The sequence below is a fragment of the Tiliqua scincoides genome, chromosome 3 (assembly GCF_035046505.1).
Source record: "Tiliqua scincoides isolate rTilSci1 chromosome 3, rTilSci1.hap2, whole genome shotgun sequence".
Classification (NCBI taxonomy): Eukaryota; Metazoa; Chordata; class Lepidosauria; order Squamata; family Scincidae; genus Tiliqua; species Tiliqua scincoides.
In genome coordinates, this window is record NC_089823.1 from 77,858,088 (window position 1) to 77,877,987 (window position 19,900).

The 19,900-nt window shown below is 40.4% G+C and overlaps 1 protein-coding gene across 5 annotated transcripts in view; it reads left to right on the forward strand.

Annotated features, from left to right (window-relative positions):
- ADGRG2 (adhesion G protein-coupled receptor G2) overlaps positions 1-19,900 on the forward strand; it is a 64,015-nt gene that overhangs the window by 10,035 nt on the left and 34,080 nt on the right. For 3 of the 5 annotated variants that reach the window (XM_066618929.1, XM_066618934.1, XM_066618930.1), the window contains exons 3-8: positions 1,012-1,626; positions 13,510-13,563; positions 16,302-16,349; positions 16,454-16,486; positions 17,735-17,776; positions 18,159-18,227. In XM_066618929.1, coding sequence (XP_066475026.1) covers positions 1,012-1,626; positions 13,510-13,563; positions 16,302-16,349; positions 16,454-16,486; positions 17,735-17,776; positions 18,159-18,227 — 861 coding nt within the window. The remainder of the gene's footprint in view (positions 1-1,011; positions 1,627-13,509; positions 13,564-16,301; positions 16,350-16,453; positions 16,487-17,734; positions 17,777-18,158; positions 18,228-19,900) is intronic. The other 2 variants (XM_066618933.1, XM_066618932.1) reach the window with 2 other exon arrangements.

Sequence of the window (19,900 nt, forward strand, 5' to 3'; positions counted from 1 at the left end):
TTTCTCTGCAATGATGGATTTACAGAAGCGCTACCATCCCTAGTTACTGGTGTAATGTGAGAAAACAGACTAAATGAAAGAGCTCATGTTGAAACTCCTTCCCATGCCAGAATTTACCCATTTTTCTGAGGGCTAACTCTAATATGAGGAGAAATTGCAGTATGGGCTTGTTCCTTACAACCCAGGATTTCTTGCATTACCCTATTTCTTGCATTTTGCCATAATGGCAAAAAGTGGAGTTGCGTTACTAGAGTTCCCATTTCACCAAGTTATTCTTAGGATTTAGTCTTATGGCCCAATCCTAACAGAGTGTTATGCTGCTGGAATGTGTGTTGCACCGGCATAACACGCTTTGTGGCTTTTGCAAACATGACAGAACCAGAGAGCATGGAAGCAGTGAGTGGCTGGGTCTGCATGATGACTAATGCTGGATGCATGCCACTTCAGGTAAGGTTGCACAGGAGCCAGGAGGGAGTTGGGGAGGACATGGAAAGGGAGATGATGGGGCGGGGGGGGGGGAGAATCAGGTCCTGGAAGGGAGTTGGTTCAGAGCAGTCCCACCAAATATTGACCCCTATCCTGAGCCTGATCTGCCTTCACAGGTCATTGCAGACTTGTGCCAATGATATTGCTGATGCAGTTCCAAGTTGGCCCACCAGACCCTCAGGAGCTTAATCCAGGGCAAGGAAACAAACATTCCCTTACCTTGAGAAAGCCTCCTGAGGCAAAATCTCTCCCCTGTAGGATTCAGTAGACCCCACATTGACAATGCTGCATCACTGTGCAGGGAGTTGTGGTGGATTGGGCTACCCAAAAGTGACATGTAAATTAGAAATGTTCAGATATGAAAGGTCTTGTCTCTGTAATGTCGATTACTTGACAGGTTATGTGAAATTCAAACACAATTTTATCTAACATTACATGAAGAGAGCTGCTGATGTCATAATAATTCTGTACAAGCTAGTAATTTTTGGACAAAATTATTAAAATGTGTGTTTTCTTCTCTCATAGCTCAGGATGGTTTCTGGGGACAGTACCGAGCTGTTTTTAATACTGCATGTAATGACGTCTGGACTTTGGCACCTGGAATTTCTGTGCCTTCCCTTAATAACTTCACACTTTGTGTTTATATTAAACTGTATAATACAAGAAATTGGACTGCATTTGTCTACAATAAAGAAGACCCTAATGATAATCTACCTGAAGGCTACCGTGAACTTGGACTTGCAGGTGGGCGTGACAGATTGACAATTTGGATATTTGGCAAAGAAATAACTGTGTTAGAAGGGCTGAATAACCACACCTGGCACCAAGTATGCATAGGATGGAAAGGTGATAATCAGGAAGTGACTTTATATGTAGATGAAGAAGAGAAAAAAAGAGAAAAAATAGCAGGAGTTGGAGACCTCCTTGCAAATGGGCAGCTACTACTTGGCTGCTCACAAAGACCAGGCAAGCCGTCCTCTACTCCAGTGGGAATGGTTGGTGAATTGTACATGTTCAGAATGTGGCCAAAAGCAAACAGAAATTATTCTCAAGATTGCCAAGATGGCACCATTATACACTGGAGAAGGGATAACTGGACGTATAATAAGACAGCACGCTTTAGCATAACTTTGCCTTGTGGTAAGTACTGCCATTTTCTTTTCTTTTCTTTCTTTTTGCTTTTGGGAATATCTTGGATTAACGTTGATGGAAAACATTTCCAAAAAGAAATTGGTTCCAGATACTTAAAATAATGTTAACCAAATACTTTGCTGGATGGGCCATTTGTGTCCCCAGCTTGTCAGTCGTGGAGACAAGTCTTTGTCACTTGTTCATCAACTGTCAATCAACAACCTTTAATGGCATCACACAGAATAAATAAATACAATCACAGATATGACACACAAATTAAAACCGTAAGATTACACACACTAAAACTCCGATCGGGACTGTCTTAACTATTGGAAATAAATACATTTGCAAGAAACTTAGCTACAAGAAGCGTAATTTCTTGCGAAAAATCGTTTAAAAGTAACACTGCAAGAAGGTTAGGGGGACCAGAATAACTAGAAATAACAGGACCCAGAATTACGCGGCGAAGCTTACTAAACATGGAACAAACACAAAGAAAATGAGTAACAGAATCGGGTTCTATTCCGCAGTGGTTGCAACGCCTTTGGTCAAAAGGTACCCTAGAGTATCGACCAGTCAGCAGTGCAGAGGGAAAGATGTTTAACCGTGCTAGCATAAAAGCCCTCCTCTCTAAGGGATTCATGAGGAACTGAAAATAAGAATGACCATTAGCAAATGAAGGGAAAATTCCATAATAAATTGGGGAGCACACCTGGTTCAAATGGGAAGATAACCATAGATGTTCAGATTCCCAAAGACTGTCATAAATGAGGGATAAGGCCTGATCAAAATTACAATTCATAAGCGAATCCAAAAGAATGCCTATAGAGGCTAATTTGGACACACAGTACTCATACCAAAAATTTGATTTTTCTCTGTAAACCGCTTTGTGAACTTTTAGTTGAAAAGCGGTATATAAATACTGTTAATAATAATAATTAATAATACCAGGCAGATTGAAAAGGATCCTTCAGAAAATGAACAAGGGAGTCAGAGCCAGTCTTAAAAAAAAGATGTAACCAAAATTTAAAAGTGAATTTCCAAGCCCATGTTGAAGGGAGATGTACACCCAGCTCGAGGGACAAAGTAGACAATTTAATATAATTAGGAACCCCCAAGATCCGTCTATAAAAGGAGACGACCAACTGATCAACTTTATGAGACATGGCATGGATCCAAATAGGAACCCCATAAAGCAGGCGACTAACCATTTTAGCTTTAAAAATGTGAAGCCCAGCCGGGACATACTGATTCCCGGTTGTATGATGAAATTTGGCTATTGCGCCGATTAGATGTGAAGAAGAAGCCATCACGGAGTTCCTATGGCTAGACCACTTAAGTTGGTAATGTAGAAGAATGCCAAGATATTTAAAAGTTTTAACTTGTTCAATGGGCCTATTATTAATTGCCCAATGAAGGGGCCTCCAGGATTTGGAAAAAACCATAATTTTGGTTTTTCATCAACTGTCAGTGGCCCATTTGCCATACTTCTTCATGATATTGTACATGCATGCCATTTGGAAAATTAACTGCCACATGCAAACAAATGTTTTATTTGCATATCAGTGTTCTTTAACTTGAAGGGCAAGCACTTTTTGTTAAGATTTTGAATTTACATAATTTAAAAAAACTGAAACTTTGAGACCAGTACCAAATGCCATAAAAATTGCAACAAGGAATGCATTAGTAATATTGTTTTATCCACTTATAGAAGTTCCATATAATGAGAGATGCTGCGCCTTGGGGGATGAACACTCATGTCCCTAGTTGTTATCCTTTATTCTCTCCTTTCCTCCAGTGCTTTGGCATAACTACCACATGATCCAGAATAGCTTCCATTCAGTATTTTGAGTCTGCGTAACAAGGAGAAGCTGGGTGGAACATGGGCATGAGACATCAGAAAGTGTCCACACCACTGTGTTTACCATACCAGGAGCACAATTTGCAGCCTTCCTGGTCCATGCTGCTTCTGTTTAAGATGGAAGTGGCTCAGTTTGGGTTCCCAGTCTGCTTTGTTACTGCTAATATAAAACAGAAGTGGCGTACATAAACTAGCACTCTAATATACCTGTTATATTTATCTGGGATGCTTTTTAATTCAATTTTTCCATATTTATGCCTTTGTTTTTAAAAATTGCAACACATTTCAAGAGTTTGGGAAGAAACATCTTCAAGTGAAGTGAAATAAGTCGCAAACTAGAAATAAGTAGCAGGAGAAGAAAACACTAATTTTAAGGTTGATTTTTTTTTTGGTTGTATAATCTTAGTATGTAATGTCTAAGGCAGGGGTGCCCAAACCCCGGCCCTGGGGCCATGTGGCCCTCGGGCCCTCTCAATGCGGCCCTCAGGGAGCCCACAGTCTCCAATGAGACTCTGGCCCTCTGGAGATTTGTTGGAGCCAACACTGGCCCGACACAACTGCTCTCAGCATGAGCGTGACTGTTTGACCTCTTACATGAGCTGTGGGATGAGAACTCCTTCCACTGTTTGTTGTTTTACATCTGTGATGCAGTAGCGGCAGCAAAGGAAAGGAAAGGCCAGCCTTGCTTTGTGCAAGGCCTTTTATAGGCCTTTTAAATGAAGGCCTTTTACCTTCATTTATTCATATAAATTCATCTTTAATATATTCATTTATGTAAACTTATGTAAATTTATTCAAATTTTAAATGTAAATTAATTCTTTTTTTCCACGTCCCCTGACACAGTGTCAGAGAGATGATGTGGCCCTCCTGCCAAAAACTTTGGACACCCCTGATCTAAGGGAACAAATGTTCCCTTTCCTCGAGAAGGTCTCCATGACTGCCCTCCCACCACAGAATGCAGTGCATACCCCATTGGCATGGCTGTATCAGCACCTGAAAGTTGGATAGGATTGGGCCCTTAGTAGGTAGGTTCAGTTCTAATGATGAAAAAGGAAGAGCATTTCAGATTATGCTCTGCAGTATACTTCTTGATACTGCATGCCCATCCATAGTGTAAACCAGTGATTTTCAGCCTTTTTCATATCCTGGCACATTGAAAAGGCACTAAAATTGTCAAGGCACATATTTTTGACAATTCGCAAGGCATACCATGCTGCCAGTGAGGGGGCTCACATCCTCCATTGGCCTTACTAGTAAGTCACCTTCCCTCAAGTTCCTTTGGCCCACCTATGGACCACTTGTGGCACACCAGTGTGCCATGGCATAATAGTTGAAAATGGCTGGTGCAGACTGATTCTGCCTGGCATAGGCTAAAGGAGGGAAACACAACTTGGAATCTATGTCACTGTCCTCTGTGTGTTGTAGATGATTCTCATTTCTTATCTGGTATAAGCAGCTGGATAGTAAACACACACAACATTGAAAATGCTCTGTGCTGTTTTTTTCTAGTGAATTTAGAAAGCCAGAGAGTTATATATATTTCAAAAGCATGACATCATGGGGAAAATGCTGTATCTCTGGAAACCATACTTGTTGATTCACATACCTGATTCTTTGTAAAGTATCAAAAGAAAGCTCTCAGATGGTCTGATCTTTCTCTCCCCTTTTTTTTCTCATTATTTTGTTTTTGTTTGCTTGTTTTTGTTACTGGAGCTGTCTAAAACTCAGTCTGCCAGGAAACATGATGCAATTGCAGACACCTCACCCTCTTTCCTTTGTGGGGCATGCAAATGGGTCATATCAGTACTTACTCCATATGTGTGCAACCAAAACTTTTGTGCTAGAAAAGATTTACAGCTACTGTACCATGTTAGTTTTCACAGCAGAGTTTGCAGATAGGCTTATTTTGGCCACTTTCTTGTTCCTGTTTTAATTTTTTTTAAAAAATGAGAACTGCTTTAGTTCCTTTCTTCTTCTTTGCTAGATATAAGCTATTTATGTCATACTGTGTGTCCACAATCTTTTTTGCATTGACTCTGATATGAGTTGCTAGAAGATGTTCACGTTCTTGTTTTATGGGATACTTTGACTTTTGCATGGATTGCAGCTGTCCACTCTATTTTGCTCAAGCACACTGGTTTATATTTCCCTACACTAGTGACACAAATATTTGCTCTTAGTTCTTTGTGCAGTGAAAAGCTCAGGACAACAATGCCAGGGTGAGATTTCTATGGAGGAAAGACTGTGAAAATTTATGGAAATTTATTTACAAATGTTGAAATGAAATATTAGGAAGGGGACAACCACTGCAAATCATGGTGGAATCAATATGGTCTCCAGAGTCCAACAAACTTGGAACATGTCTCTTTGCTTCTGCCAGCAGTCTGCTCCATGCATTAAGTCAACCAGTTCAAAACTATCATTGTTTTTTCCCCACCTGCAACTTGCCCACTTTTTGTTTCCAGGTAAACTCTCTCTGTTTCAGTCTGACCTGTCAAACTGGTTTGAAATGGGGTGAGGTTTTTTTTGTGTTAAGGCTGCAATTCTGTGCATACTTATGTGGGAGTAAGCCCAATTCACTATAAAGGTACTTACTTCTGAGTAAACACACGTGGTATTAGAAAAACACGGTCTGTTAGAAGAAAAACTATTAACTAGTGCAGTGGTTCCCAAACTGATGGGTTGCGACCCACTGACCTGGGAATCACTTGTTCCTGACTCTTTAAGGGGTGGGAAGGATGGAAATCAGTGACACAATCCCCAAGATCACACTGCTGCTGGGGACAGAGAGTGTTTTTTTTCACTTACCTCTGCCTGTGCTAGCCTCCAGGGGGTGCAGGGAATCCTGCAGATGCCTCTGCAGGACTACCCAGGCCTTAGAAAAGTTAAAAACAGTGATTCGAAACCACTTCTGGCTTCATGATCAAAAACTGGAAATGGTTTCTGATCACCATTTTTAACTTTTCTAAGGCTTGGGGAGTTCTGCAGAGGCATCTGTGGGGCTCCCCACACCTCCTGGAGGCCAGCACAGGTGGAGGTAAGTGAAAACCTCCCTCTGTCCCTGGCAGTTGCAACATTCTAGGGATCTTGTTACTGCCTTCTCTCCACCCCCTCAAAGATTTAGTGGTTCCCAAACTTCTAAGGAGAAGTTTGCGAACCACTGAACTAGTTGGCTTCACCCTGAAAATTAGGGCTTAAAGGAAAGTAGGACCTTCTACAATATTAAGGTCAGAACTCTTGTGGTGATGACAATTCTGTATGCCATGCACTGATGTTGTAGAGAGAGAGAGAGAGTGTGTGTGGGGGTTAAGGTAGGTACCTGTTCTCTGCCAATGTGCAGAGTCAGGCCAGACTTCTGGTAACTGTGGGGACATCTGTGCTCACACAGAGGTGAATAAAGCTATCCAGAAAACATAGTGCCAAGCAACTTCTTAGATTCCTAAGAAAGCGTCATTTCCCCAAGAGGTTTAGAGAATTATGAGTGTTCCCTTGTCTTCCATGTTAGCTCCTGTATTATTTTGGAATTCTCCAGTTTTATTTCAAGTTGGCATGTTTAGCATTTGAAGCATGTTTATTTCAGTAAATTGAATCTAGATTCTTAGCTTGGACTTTCTGTAACAGTCATTTGTACCAGTGAATAATGAAAAGGGATAAGAAACAGCATGTCTGTGTTTATCCCAATTCTTGCTAATTACCTTTTTTTAAAAAAAACATTTCTATACAGATGTATCCTCTATCCACAGATTTGGGACCTGCAGATTTGACCTACCATGGGTCCTGAATCTGCAGCTGTTGGCCTGGATGCAACAGGTCATGTTCAGCAGTCTGGGGTCCTTGACCTGCAGATTTCATTATTCATGGGTTTTGGCATCTGCTGGGGTTCCGGAATGGAAGCTCCACTGATGCTGAGGCACCATCTGCATTGCGTTTTAACTTTAGTCCTCATTCATATATCCCCAGCAGTTATGGTTTGGGCCAAACTAGATGTTACATTGTTAGAAATCAAATTGGGTTGCAGCTCAAACTGGGGCTGTTTTGGGAATGCTTGGATGTCAGTTCACAAGACCCAAATAGGGATTGTCTTAGGGACAGAACATATGAATTGATCAGGCCTTCAGGCCCCTGTCCTCCCCTAGTGGGTTCTTATTCCTGCTGTTAGAAGGAGCCCACTTCCAGTCAGAGATATCAAGCAGAAAGACAATTTATTGGTTTAGAGCAGGGGTGTCCAAAGTTTTTGGCAGGAGGGCCACATCATCTCTCTGACACTGTGTTGGGGGCTGGGGAAAAAAGAATTAATTTACACTTAAAATTTGAATAAATTTACATATGTTTACATAAATGAATATATTAAAGATGAACTTATTTGAATGATTGAAGGTCTTGCAATAGCTCAAGGCCTATAAAAGGCCTTGCACAAAGCAAGGCTGGTCTTTTCTTTGCTGCCACTACTGCATCACAGATGTGAAACAGCAAGCAGTGGAGGGAGCCCTCATCCCACAGCTCAAGCAAGAGGTCAAACAGTTGCCCTCATGCTGAGAGCAGATGCATTGGGCCAGTGTGGGCTCCAACAAATCTCTGGAGGGCCAGAGATTCATTGGAAACTGTGGGCTCCCTGAGGGCTGCATTGAGAGGCCTTGAGGGCTGCAAGTGGCCCCAGGGCCAGAGTTTGGGCACCCCTGGTTTAGAGCAAGGGAAAGCAGCACTTAAATTTCCAGATTTATTCCACCTATCCACGCAATCACACAACTCCCTAACTCACTGGCCAGGCACATTGCATCACTGAGATGACACAATCTGAGTTGGAAGAACATGAGTTCTATGTGGATCTTTTCAGGCTTCTTCTTTAACCCCCTGGGGTGGTTCTTCCTGGAATGGGTCATCTGGGATCTGAACTGGAAAATTTTGGATTCCAAGGGCCTCTTCTTCCACGCTTTTCACTTAGCCTTGAGTTCTGACAAGTAGTTGTTAACTGAGGACATCTGGGCTGCTTCCTTTGATTAATGTGGCCTCTCTCTCTTGTCCAGAAGGATAACACTTTCAAATCAGTATGTGTTAGAGTTCATCAGTTACACCAGCCTGGTCCCACTTCCTCATCTGTCTTCAGCTGTCTTCCATCAGCCTTTGTCACTGCCTGTATTCTCTGTGCCAGGCTAGTCTTACATTCACACTCCTTTCAAGACCTTTTGTTGTTTCGATTTCCTGTCTTTCGATGATAACAGCATTCTAAGAGAAGGGAGTAGAGAAGAGGAGAGAGATGTCCCAAGTGCTGAGTTCAGCAATCTATAGCTAAAATGTATGCTGTGCAGTAGAAATGTATGTACTATACTGTGTTGTATCAAAGCTTCATGACAACCCAGAGTCCCCTTTGACAATGTGAATCCCATTATTAGTACATTTTTCTCCAATCTATTTATTTATTTGAAAATTAGTAAACAACAATGCTTCATAAAACGAGGAACCTCTACTTAAAAGAAAAGCATAGTAAGTGCAAAGGAATATATCACAATTGCTTATAGTTCTATACCATCTATTCCTGAGTTTCTCTAACTTAGGGAGATTTACTTCCTGTGTAAGTTTTTGTGGGGGAGGGGAGAGGGAAGTGACGCAATACCCAGGATACCTCTCAGTGTTGTTTCCATGTTGTCCCTACATTGTGGGAATCAGTGAGGCTCATATGCTTGCCACCGGATCCAGAGTAGAACCAGGGAGCCACTATGTGGACAGTAAGGCACTATGGTGGAGCATGACCTATGTCGTCATAGAAACAGAAAGCAGTCAAATGTAGGATGTGTTGGTTTGTATGCAAGAACTGTTACATGTGTCTGGAACATATGTCCATTAACAGCCAGTATCCCAAGAGGTCTCACAAACCACATCCTTGTAGCCATGAATTGATCAGGCCTTCAGGCCCCTGTCCTCCCCTGTTGGGTTCCCTTCCCTTCCCAATGGGAAAAATTGGATTTGTTGAATTTCTGCCTGTTATCTCTATCTGGTAAAAGATGATGATTGCAGGTGATAATGGCAGACTATTTCCTGGTGAATTATGCAAACTGGATGTTCTTCCTTAGTTGATTCAGCCTCAGTTGGGGCATGGTCCCATATGGGTTTTGTGGCAGGGATAATTCAGCAATGAAGAATATATGTGTGAATAGGTCCAAAGAAATGTGTTGCAACAACTTGAGGTATGTTATGTTTAGGGTTCTATTCTTTATTCTCAAATACTAACAAAAATGAGTTACTAACCTGTCCATGATTTGCCATGCATTTCAACCTGGATTACACTTTAATTTCACTTTTCAAATCCCTCTTTTGTAGTGATAATTAATTTCTATTTGGAATTGAGGAGGCAAACCTATTAGTGCCATTTTTCAATAGAGAGATATGAATAAGTCACTGTGCTTTAGAGGGTGGGACCCTGAAAGGTGCTAATCCTTTGCTGAGTTTTCTTTGATGAAATACAAAAATTCTCTGGCACTCTGAGGCCTTGGGCTTTCATTAGCAGCCATGGAAAGCTGCCTCTTTTCTTGGAAGATCTCTCATTTAAAGTAAACAATCTTATTTAACGCAGATCTTGATTTTCAGCATCCCAGAGGATATTGTGCTTGAAGCCTAGGTGATGGGCACAAGATAAAACAGATTTTATCAGCAGGGAATTCAGCTTTGCAACCGGTCCTAAGATGAGCAACATTTGTATGACTAAAGTGCAGTTTTCTATCCATGACTGGGCAACACATCCACTGGCTTGGTTTTTATTACATCAAGTTATTTTAAAGCAAAGCAGAAAACTTGTGAACTTGCATGTGGGTATAGAATTCCATGGTAGAAATATGAATTATTTCAATTTATAGTTTCTCAAATAACCACCAAGGCTTCTACAGCCTTTGATCCAGCATGCTTCATCATAATAGCCTGCTGTGTGCTTGGTAATACCCCCATTTTATGGTTGGTTAGTGGGCTGTGTTTAGCTTGGTGGATCTTCTGGTTGTGCAATCCTGATCTGATATACCTGTAATGTATTATAGAGAAGAGGATAATTGGAGACTGGTTGACTGATTGGGGTGGGTGGGTTATTGTTTAACTGGAGTAGTGCAGCTGCAGCAATCTATGAGCTCAATCCTATGCATGTCTACTCAAAAGTAAGTTCAATTATAGTCAGTGGGACTCCCAGGTAGGTTAGGATACGTTTGCAGCCTATGGAAGTAATGGAGCTTCTGTATGCCACAGGTTGCTGAGTAATATTAAGACTTTTCAAGGACTGGTGGTTTAAATGGTCAGTTTTGTCAGCTTCCACTTCTCAGCAGTCACATCCATGTTTAGCTGAAAATATGTGCCATGGTTTGTGATCATAGGAACTATAGTAATATGACCACTATGGAGTTAAATTTAGAACCTCTTATTATAATTGGCTGGAGCAAGAAGCTTGTGCTTTGACTCTTTTCTCTCAATTTCTTTCTATTTCAGTGTTAATCTAGCAATAAACTACATGTTTGTTAGCCTCCACATGAAGTGAGTAAGTTTTTCATTTTTTTTGTAAGAAGGTGTTCTTATAGAAAAGGAATTGTCTCTTGAGAAGCAGTACCTATATACATGGAGAGCATGATTCATAAAAGATCTTTTATGTTTGAATGTATCCTTGGGGAGTATGACATAGGAATAAAATTGCTTTGGTCCTCAGTGCCCCATAAACAAGTATCTCTAAGTGGTCGTCTGAGGAAAAAATGCAATGTTTACTATAGGATCATTAGCTTTGATTCTTTGTAGAAAAATATAGTTATGCAGGACCTGTGTGTGTCCCCATAAGTGCTTTAAAATCTTGACATAACCTACTGTTGATGACTCAGATTTTGTTTTCCAGCTCTTTGCGTCTTAACAATGTGGAAAAATCAAGACTGAGTTTTTAAATTTGCTCAAACAAAGCAAAATTAAAAAAAAAATGGTTAAGCATTTCTTTGTCTAGAATTGACATCTAAGTAGGTGCCTGTCAGATCTCAGAGTTTTGTCCTAACTTTTAGGATTTGGAGTTTTTGTTTGGCTATGAAAGCCAGTCTAGTAATGTTTCATCTGGAGTGTGAATGAAATAGTGGAGATTTGGACATTTTATACGGGTTTCAGTAATATGTGGTGTGAAATTAGCTTGTTGCATTAAAACAACAAAAAAAGAATCTTGTGGACCTTTGAAGATTAATTGAGCACAAACTTTTGTATGTTTTTGTGTGTTAGAACTCAGTTTAGAACTCAGTTTCTGAGTTTTGTGTGTTAGAACTCAGTTGCCCTCCCCCTCCCCCAAATACCCCCTCCCTGACTGTTCCTCCCTCCTGCCACCCTTTCCACCCTGTGTGCCAGTCTGCGTGGGCTGGCTCAAATGTACCCCATCTGGGTGCAGGTCTGGCTCTGCTAGGCCAGCTCACATCTGTGTCCGGTGCACGTCTGTGTGCTCCTGAGTAGCGGCAAATGTGCTTTACGGTATGTTCGCAACAATTGGGAACTGGCCCAAGGGGCTTGGGGGAGCGGTTGGATTGCGCTGTTTATCTGTTGGCCTTTATCTGCTCTGTTGTGTCTTTGTAGGTCCACTGGCTTAAACGGGAAGATTGCATCCTTCTAGCCAGAGCTCTGGCAGCTAGTGCTGCCGGAGCATGCTTTATGGCTGCTTTGCAGCAGCCAGCATTGGCGAAACGTGTTCCACTGGAGGGGCAGACAGTTGGATTGGGCTGCTCATGATTGTGTGTCAGATTTTGTTACCCAGAGCACACTTTATCAAATGTATGGTCCCTTAAACTGTTGCGTTTATATGCACACTGGTACAGAGTAAAACAATTTTTCACAGTAGAAATTCAGGAGATGACAATTGATTATTCATTTTTTTAAAATGTAGAACAAATACAAGATCTAGTCCCTTTAATGCCAGTTAGAAATGTTTGACTCTTAGGGACATCTTGATAACCAGAAAGCCTCCATTACTTAATAATTGTGCTAAGAACTCCACCATAGCCTTCATATAATTCTACTGCCAATTTGCTTAAACACAACTTGGAAATAAGTTGAATAATGAGTATATCCTAAAGTAAGGAAGTTCTTCTACTGTGAAAATGGTCCTTCCTTGTAAATTTTCAGAAGAAAGGTTTTGCTCAATATGTCCTCATTTTCATGACATTATTCTGCGGTTTGTTTAACTCATTTCTGCCCAGTCTACAGGTGTACACATTTGATCCCTGTTGCGTATATGCAACATTGGGCAGAAATGGCTTAATGACTTTGAAAAACTTTAACCATCAATATGTGTTTATCACAAAAGGGGATTGGAGAAGTTTCTGGAGGAAAAATCCATTACGGGGTACAAGCCATGATGTGTATGCGCAACCTCCTGATTTTAGAAATGGGTTATGTCAGAATGCCAGATGCAAGGGAGGGCACCAGGATGAGGTCTCTTGTTATCTGGTGTGCTCCCTGGGTCGTTTGGTGGGCTGCTGTGAGATACAGGAAGCTGGACTAGATGGGCCTATGGCCTGATCCAGTGGGGCTGTTCTTAAGCTCTTTGCATGGTAGTTGGCACATTTTGACCTATGGCAGATTACATTTACTTTTTTTCAAATACTGTCTTAAGTGGGTAGGTCAACTGCTATTTTTGCTGTAGAAAAGAAGTAGAAAACAATTAGAAGAAACAATATATAAATGAATATGTCAATCTATTTTATTCATTTTGCATGGGAAGAAGAGGTGTTGGAGGATATTTCTTTTTAGTTTGAAATATAAACCTCTACTACCAATTTTTCTGCATGTCCTCAAACATTGCCCTGTTTTAAACACATGACTCAATTGTAATGTTAGGAATTCTGCTATATATACCCAAAACTTTTTAAAAAATAAATATTCCAGTAGTTTTGCAAGAATTTCTTTGCAGTTGCAGTCAAAAGTTCAGTAATGCCCTCTTGTGGTGGATTGAGCAAGCAAATCTTAGACAAGAACTATTGTCTTTTAAAATAACATCTTTTAATTTAAACTAACCCATCTGTTAAAATTATTCACCCTACAGCCAATGCTGTAAATGTCTCATCAGGAGGTGGAAAAGGTCCAGGAACCACATCTGGTAAGAAAACAATTGTCTTTTAAGATTTTTGTTACCTGTACAGATAGTCAAAAAATAAAAGACCATAAAAGAAATAATGCCAGTAAAGGAAAAAACTGTCTCTGATGTGTTAAATTATGGGTGTGTGTGTGCGTGTGTAAATAACAATTTTTATATAAATAAAAATGTCTAAATAAATTATGGTGTGTGTGTGTGTGTATACACACACACACACATATACATGTATACATATATATGTATATGTATAGTATATATATGTGTCTATGTATATATAGCTATATCTTATAAAATCTGGTCCATGTGGTCCATAAGATGCTTCACATCTTATTTGTACAGAATATTTAAGCTAGATAATTTTTAATATGTTTTAATATGTTTTATGTTTTAAAATGTTCTTTTATTTTTAATGTTTATTGTATTTTACTTTGTTCTGTATTTTAATTTTGATTGTTAGCCATCTTGGGTGCCCTTTGGGGAGAAAGACGGGATATAAATAAATAAATGTTTAGTCTCCACAACTCAGAAGTCGGATATGAGCAGCTTTTACTCCAGGCTGTAAGAAAAAGGGCCTAGAAATGTTTAGTACTTTGATAGTAATTAGCTTAGGTAACAGTCCTCCTTTAAGGGTGTTTCTTTTTAAACTCATTCAAGAATATTGTTGAACTGTCCAAGAAGAAATGTTTCAATCACTTTCTTTGTTTGCCCCGTTATATATTTATTTTGTATTATGAACTTTCTTATTAGTGCACACTCTTTTTACACAAAGGTTGGGGAACCACTAAGAGCCAAATCCTATCCAACTTTCCAGCACTGATATAGCCATGCCAATGGTGCATGCACTGCATCCTTCAGTAGGCAGTCAGTCATTGAAGTTAAGGGAACATTTGTTTGTTTACCTTGGGGTTGCATTGCAGCTGCACCAGTACTGGAAAGTTGGATAAGTTGGGTCCTTAAGTCCTTGTGGGCTGTGACAGGGTGGTGGTGACCTGGCAGCAGTGATGGCACATCCGGGTTCACGCTGCCACCAAAGTAAAAAAAAAAAGGGGGGGGGGTTTGGATTTACCAGGCAGCAGCAAGATCCCAGGCTTTGCAGCATCACAAGCTGCCGCTACTGCAGCCTGGTAAATCCAAAAGCCTTTTGCTTTGTCTTCTTGTCGTCGTTGTGAACCTGGAAGTGCCATTGCTACCATCCGGGTGTCACTGCTGGTCGCCACACCCCTTAAGGGGAAATTCAGTGTTTCCGGTTGTCCTGGCGGGTTATGACCCTCTGTTTGGGAAACACTGCTCTAGAACATGGTGGTCCAACATGTGGCCTGTGTTGCCTTTTTTGGCAGTGCTCGAGAACCTACTGCCCACCCCTTTCTCCTGGCTCATTGGGTGTCCAGTCTCCCTGCTGTGCCATTCAGGTGCAGGTGCCCTGTAAGCAATCTGTATAGGCACTACTGTTTTAAGAACCTATAAACCTCTATCCAGATTGGAACCAAGGTGTTGAAAGAACCCACCAACTCTTTTAAGAGCTTTGTCAGAGATTCTGTCCAGATGCATCTGCTTTCTGAGGCTAAGTAGATGGCAACTAGAGACAAGACCCACTTTATTTTTGTTATGAAACTCTCTCACTGGGGGCACTTGACTGGTTCCTGCTTTGTTTCTTATCTGATGTCTAAAGGGCTAACAATCTTTTTTTTCCAAGTTTATTTATATTTATAGTCATTTCTCGTTATCCGTTAGGATTAAATTCCTGGAAACCCTAGTAAATAGCAGATTTGCACCCTATGGGGGTAGGTATAAGGGACACCAGGGGGGAGGGGTACCTTCCCTATCATCAGAAAAATCCAGCAGAGACCCTCGGAAAGCCAGCAGAATGCAGCAAGAAGTGCCAAAATGCCTTTGAATGCTGCAGACACATTCCAGAGGCTACAGGGACCTTCAAAATGGCACCCACAACAAATGCAGACCCCTTTAAAATGGGGTCTTTAAAGGGGCCTATGCTGGTCACAGGAGCCATTCTGAAGGTCCCTGCAGGCTCTGGAAGGTCTGTGCATAGGAGAGAATGAGAACAGAGGCGCATATAATGAGAGAGGTTAGCCATTCTGCCCTCACGAATAAACAAATTCACATATAAAGAAAACTGGCTGTATTAAGAATAGTTTCTCTATTATTTGCAGTGTGTTACAGTTCAGCAGCTCATAAAACTTTTTATCAATGACTGCAAGTAGAAGTCCACAAGACTACAGTGATCGGGCATGAGGAATGGTGGGCAAATCTCTACAGCTTGAGATTATCCCATCTTGATCTCTTCATTTGGGCAGCAAAAACCTACACTTAGGGGATTCAAAGATTCATTTAGGCTCACCCAAGGGGCTTTTAATAACTCTGTAGAATGTAGACTTCTCTGAAAAACTGCTTATGAAACTTCCCATAATTTAAAAAGTGTTTTGCTATATTGCTGGGTGTGAGGCAGCTGTAAGAGGAAAAGCAAGTATAATGCTCCTTTAGGCTCAAAGAATTAGTTTCATTGTTCTTTGGATACTGGCTATAGAGAGTAGCATTTTCAGCTTACATCATTCACGTGCACAGTCTTAAAAGCTTCTTCTCAAATCAGTGATTCAACTTTGATAGGTAGTTAGAAAATCCAGTAACCTCTAGATTTATAAATTGAAGATGGGCTGTTTTAAAATTCTTATGCTCCTTTGATTTTTCATTTGCATTTTTACAAAATCATTTTTTTTTATTTACAGCTGATTCATCCATTGTCACTTTTGTCACCTATCCTAACAGTGCTACAGGCAAGATTTCATTAATCTTTTCCACATAGAATAGGTTTATTACTTAAGACAGCTGCTCTTTTAATTTTTTCCATTTGTGTTACTTTTGTGCTTTGTTTTCTTAGATTCATCTTCTTCTGAAACTCTGGGTGCCGAAGGTGAGGATTATTTAACAGAGAATTGGCTTATGCCAACTGTAACTATTTGCAGAGCTTTTAATTCTAATTGATATGGAGCTTGTTGTATCAATTCTGTGTGAAGTTTTAGTCAATTTTTCTGTTTTGCAGTCTGCTCAATTTTCATCACTGTTCTTTGCATTATGCATTATGTTTTCTCCCCAGTCTGAATCAATATTTCTAAGTACAGTCTAATGTTCTGTTTCTGCATTATTTGTAGTCCATCTGTTCTCTACAGGACATTTTGAACTTTTCATTTTATATTTGAGGATTGAGCTATTGCTATTGCTGTTCAGTCACTTTTTCTTCTGCATTCAGTTTGATTAAATGTTTCTGTGAAGCTGCCTTCTATTGTTGTGTCAAAGATTCATTTAGCTTCTGTACTGTCTGTTCTGACAATTCCTCTCCTTTCTTGGGCTAGTTTTTCCCAGCTGTGATCTTAGAGCTCCATTTAACTGTAGAGTGTAAACCAAGAACTAAAATGGGAGCACCCAAAATATGGTAGTGGTTTCTATATACTCTATGGACTGCCTAGATTAGCAGAAACGCATTGACACCTTTCCCTCTTTATATGTACCTAATTTGTTACTGAAAACGGCTTATAGTGAAAATCTGGATATTATCACCTACCGGTCAAAGTGGGGGAAATTCCCAATTATTTTTACATTTTGGAATGCCCAAAAATTAGAAGGGCTTTTTCTATGGCCCGTTGCAACTCTATTCCATCCGCTGTTCTTTGGGGTAGATTTCAAGGTATTCCTCTTCAGGAAAGAATCTGTCCTTGCCCCCAGCGAGTTGCAGAAACGATAGATCACCTCCTTTTTCATTGCCCGCTCCATAGTGTGGCTAGGGGAAAATGCTTAGTTCTCCAATCTTATCTTAACTCCCCTTTTGAGGTCTCTGTTATATTGCAATCTTTATTAGCCTCCACTGATCCTAACATCATTTTCCAGATAGCTACATTTATTTCACAAATAGTGGCGTCCAACTTGAAGCGTGTCCCTACTCCCTGAAGTCCGTGTTTTATAATTGTCAATTTTAGTTTGGTATGCTATGGTTCTCTAGTCAGCTCTTTCAAGTTTTGTTTGTTTGTGTTTTTTTTTGTATATGTAAGTGTGTATGTATTGTAACTGTATGCCAATAAAGGTACTGAAACTTCAGTAAACCATAGCACTGATCATTATAAACTATTGTACTTAAAATTTTACAATTATCATTATTTTTTTTTAGAAACAACTTATGCAACTGAACCTAATTTCTCACCAACAACTGGTATGTCTTTTTATCACTCTGGCACCCAAATTGTAACATTCCGTACATGTTTATCTGTCTGCAGCAATGGAGACAAGCTTATACAGTGCCAGAAAAATAGATTGTGTGGTGTTGCACTGGTCCAAAAGTTATTCTCCTCCAGCACTTATTTGCTGACAGCAATTCCTTAGATTGGGTGTATTGGTATTTTGAGTGTCATAAAATAACAGTGGCAATGATCCATCCAAAGCATTCCCTTTACTCAAGAGCAGAGGTCAGAGAAACTATATGCTTATTTAGAAAGTTCTATCCCCGATTGTTTGTTCTTTCTAAGCTGCAATGTATTTAAGAAGGGAGGGAAAAAGCAACTCCTTGGCCAGTCAACAAATGGTTATTTCTCTAGGAATGAGAGCTGCAAAGACAGTAAAGAATACAGAAGACAGTGCTATATCAACATCTACTAATGTGGTTGGTAAGATATTAAAATCAAAACTTAGCATGTTCATTCATTCTGGTTGATTGAACTTGGCACATGCTTAAGCTATCTGAAGCTCAAAATTCACTTTCATTTGCTTCAATGATGTGCTTTCATTGCAAATAGCTTGAAGAGACTATGGCATTTGTATATGTTTCTGTCATCTTTCTCAAGTCAAGGTTTTTATTGAATAGGATTTGTGATAAAGCAGCATCTTTATCTCAAGAAGAAATACACGATGCGCTCAGCAGGCTTGTTGTTTTCCAGCAGACAGCTAAGTAACAAATGCAGGTGAGGTCTGGCTCCACTAGTTCACTGTCTGCGATGGAGTTTGCAAAAACCTGACTAGAATGAATAGGTCAGCAACCTCACCAAGCAGCAGCTGAGCTCACAGTGGTTACTGCAGGCAGGCAAGCTATAGGCGCCCCTTCAGGTCTGCTTGATATCCTTACTTGTGGGACAGCCGGATGGAAGGAATGGCTAGGCAAGATGGTTGATAGTGGAGCTAGCGAGGACATGTGATAATCCTGGAAGGTCAGAATGCAGGGAGTAGAGATATGTGAGAGAGATGCAGCATCAATGCCTTGCAGTATGGAATTCCTTCCCCACCTTTGCTTGCATGTGTGGGGTGCATTGTCTTACCTCTGGTGGGGTGGCCTGCATGCATGTAACTAGCCTGCATGCTACAGGGAGACTAACAGGAAGTTCCTGCTTCCTGTTAGTCACCCTCCTAGTGTGCAGGCTGGTTGCGTGCGTGTTAGGTTCTTCAGTTAAGCAAGACTGTTAAACAAGAAGCACCCACACTGCAAGTGCTTCTACAATAAAAAAAGGTAATATAAAGGGTGTGTAAGGGGGCTGCCTAATTCATAGATCTGTGGATAACTGAATCTATGTGTACTGCATCTGCGTATATCTGAATCTGCAAATCAGCAGATACGGTGCCCCCACTTGTATATAAAATATCTATAATCTGCAGTTCCTCAGAGTTTAGTAAACTGCTTTGGACAATTTTTTTAAAATGCATGCACAATTATGTATGAAATAATCCATGAAATGATTCTGAATGGCATATTGTGCCCTCTTGTCAATGTCTGTCACTAACAGTGTGATCTTAATGCATGTATGCTCAAAAGCAAATCAAACTCTGTTTAGTGAAGTTTACTGCTAGTCAGTGTGCATAGGATCTTCAGCAGCACAGATTGGATCTTAACCCCTGTTCTCAGCCTGAACAGCCTTACACAAACTGCTCAGATTTCCTCCTGAGAAATCACACAGATCCAATTAACCCCTTAGGGCGGCCTGAGGTGTTTCTTGGGATAAGGGGAATAAAATCCCTTTACTCTGAGTTGCGCCTCAGCTCAACCTACCTCATGCTGGATACAGGACAGGCCTATTAACCCGCCTTTTCCAACGCAAGTTAGGATTACACCCTAAGTTTGATAATTTTTTCACATGTCCATCTTGCAAGGTGACTTTCCCTGCCTGGAATTCATGCACTTATCATACCAACTTTGATTAAAATTCAGGCCTCATCATTTGCTTTCCAAATGTAGAAATGCATCTTGCTCACATTTTTTTTCAATGCTGAGAACTGCATTAGTAAAGGTAAAATAAAAGAATTTCTTGCTAATCCTAATTTATTTTACAAGAGTTTTCCTTAACTGACCTTT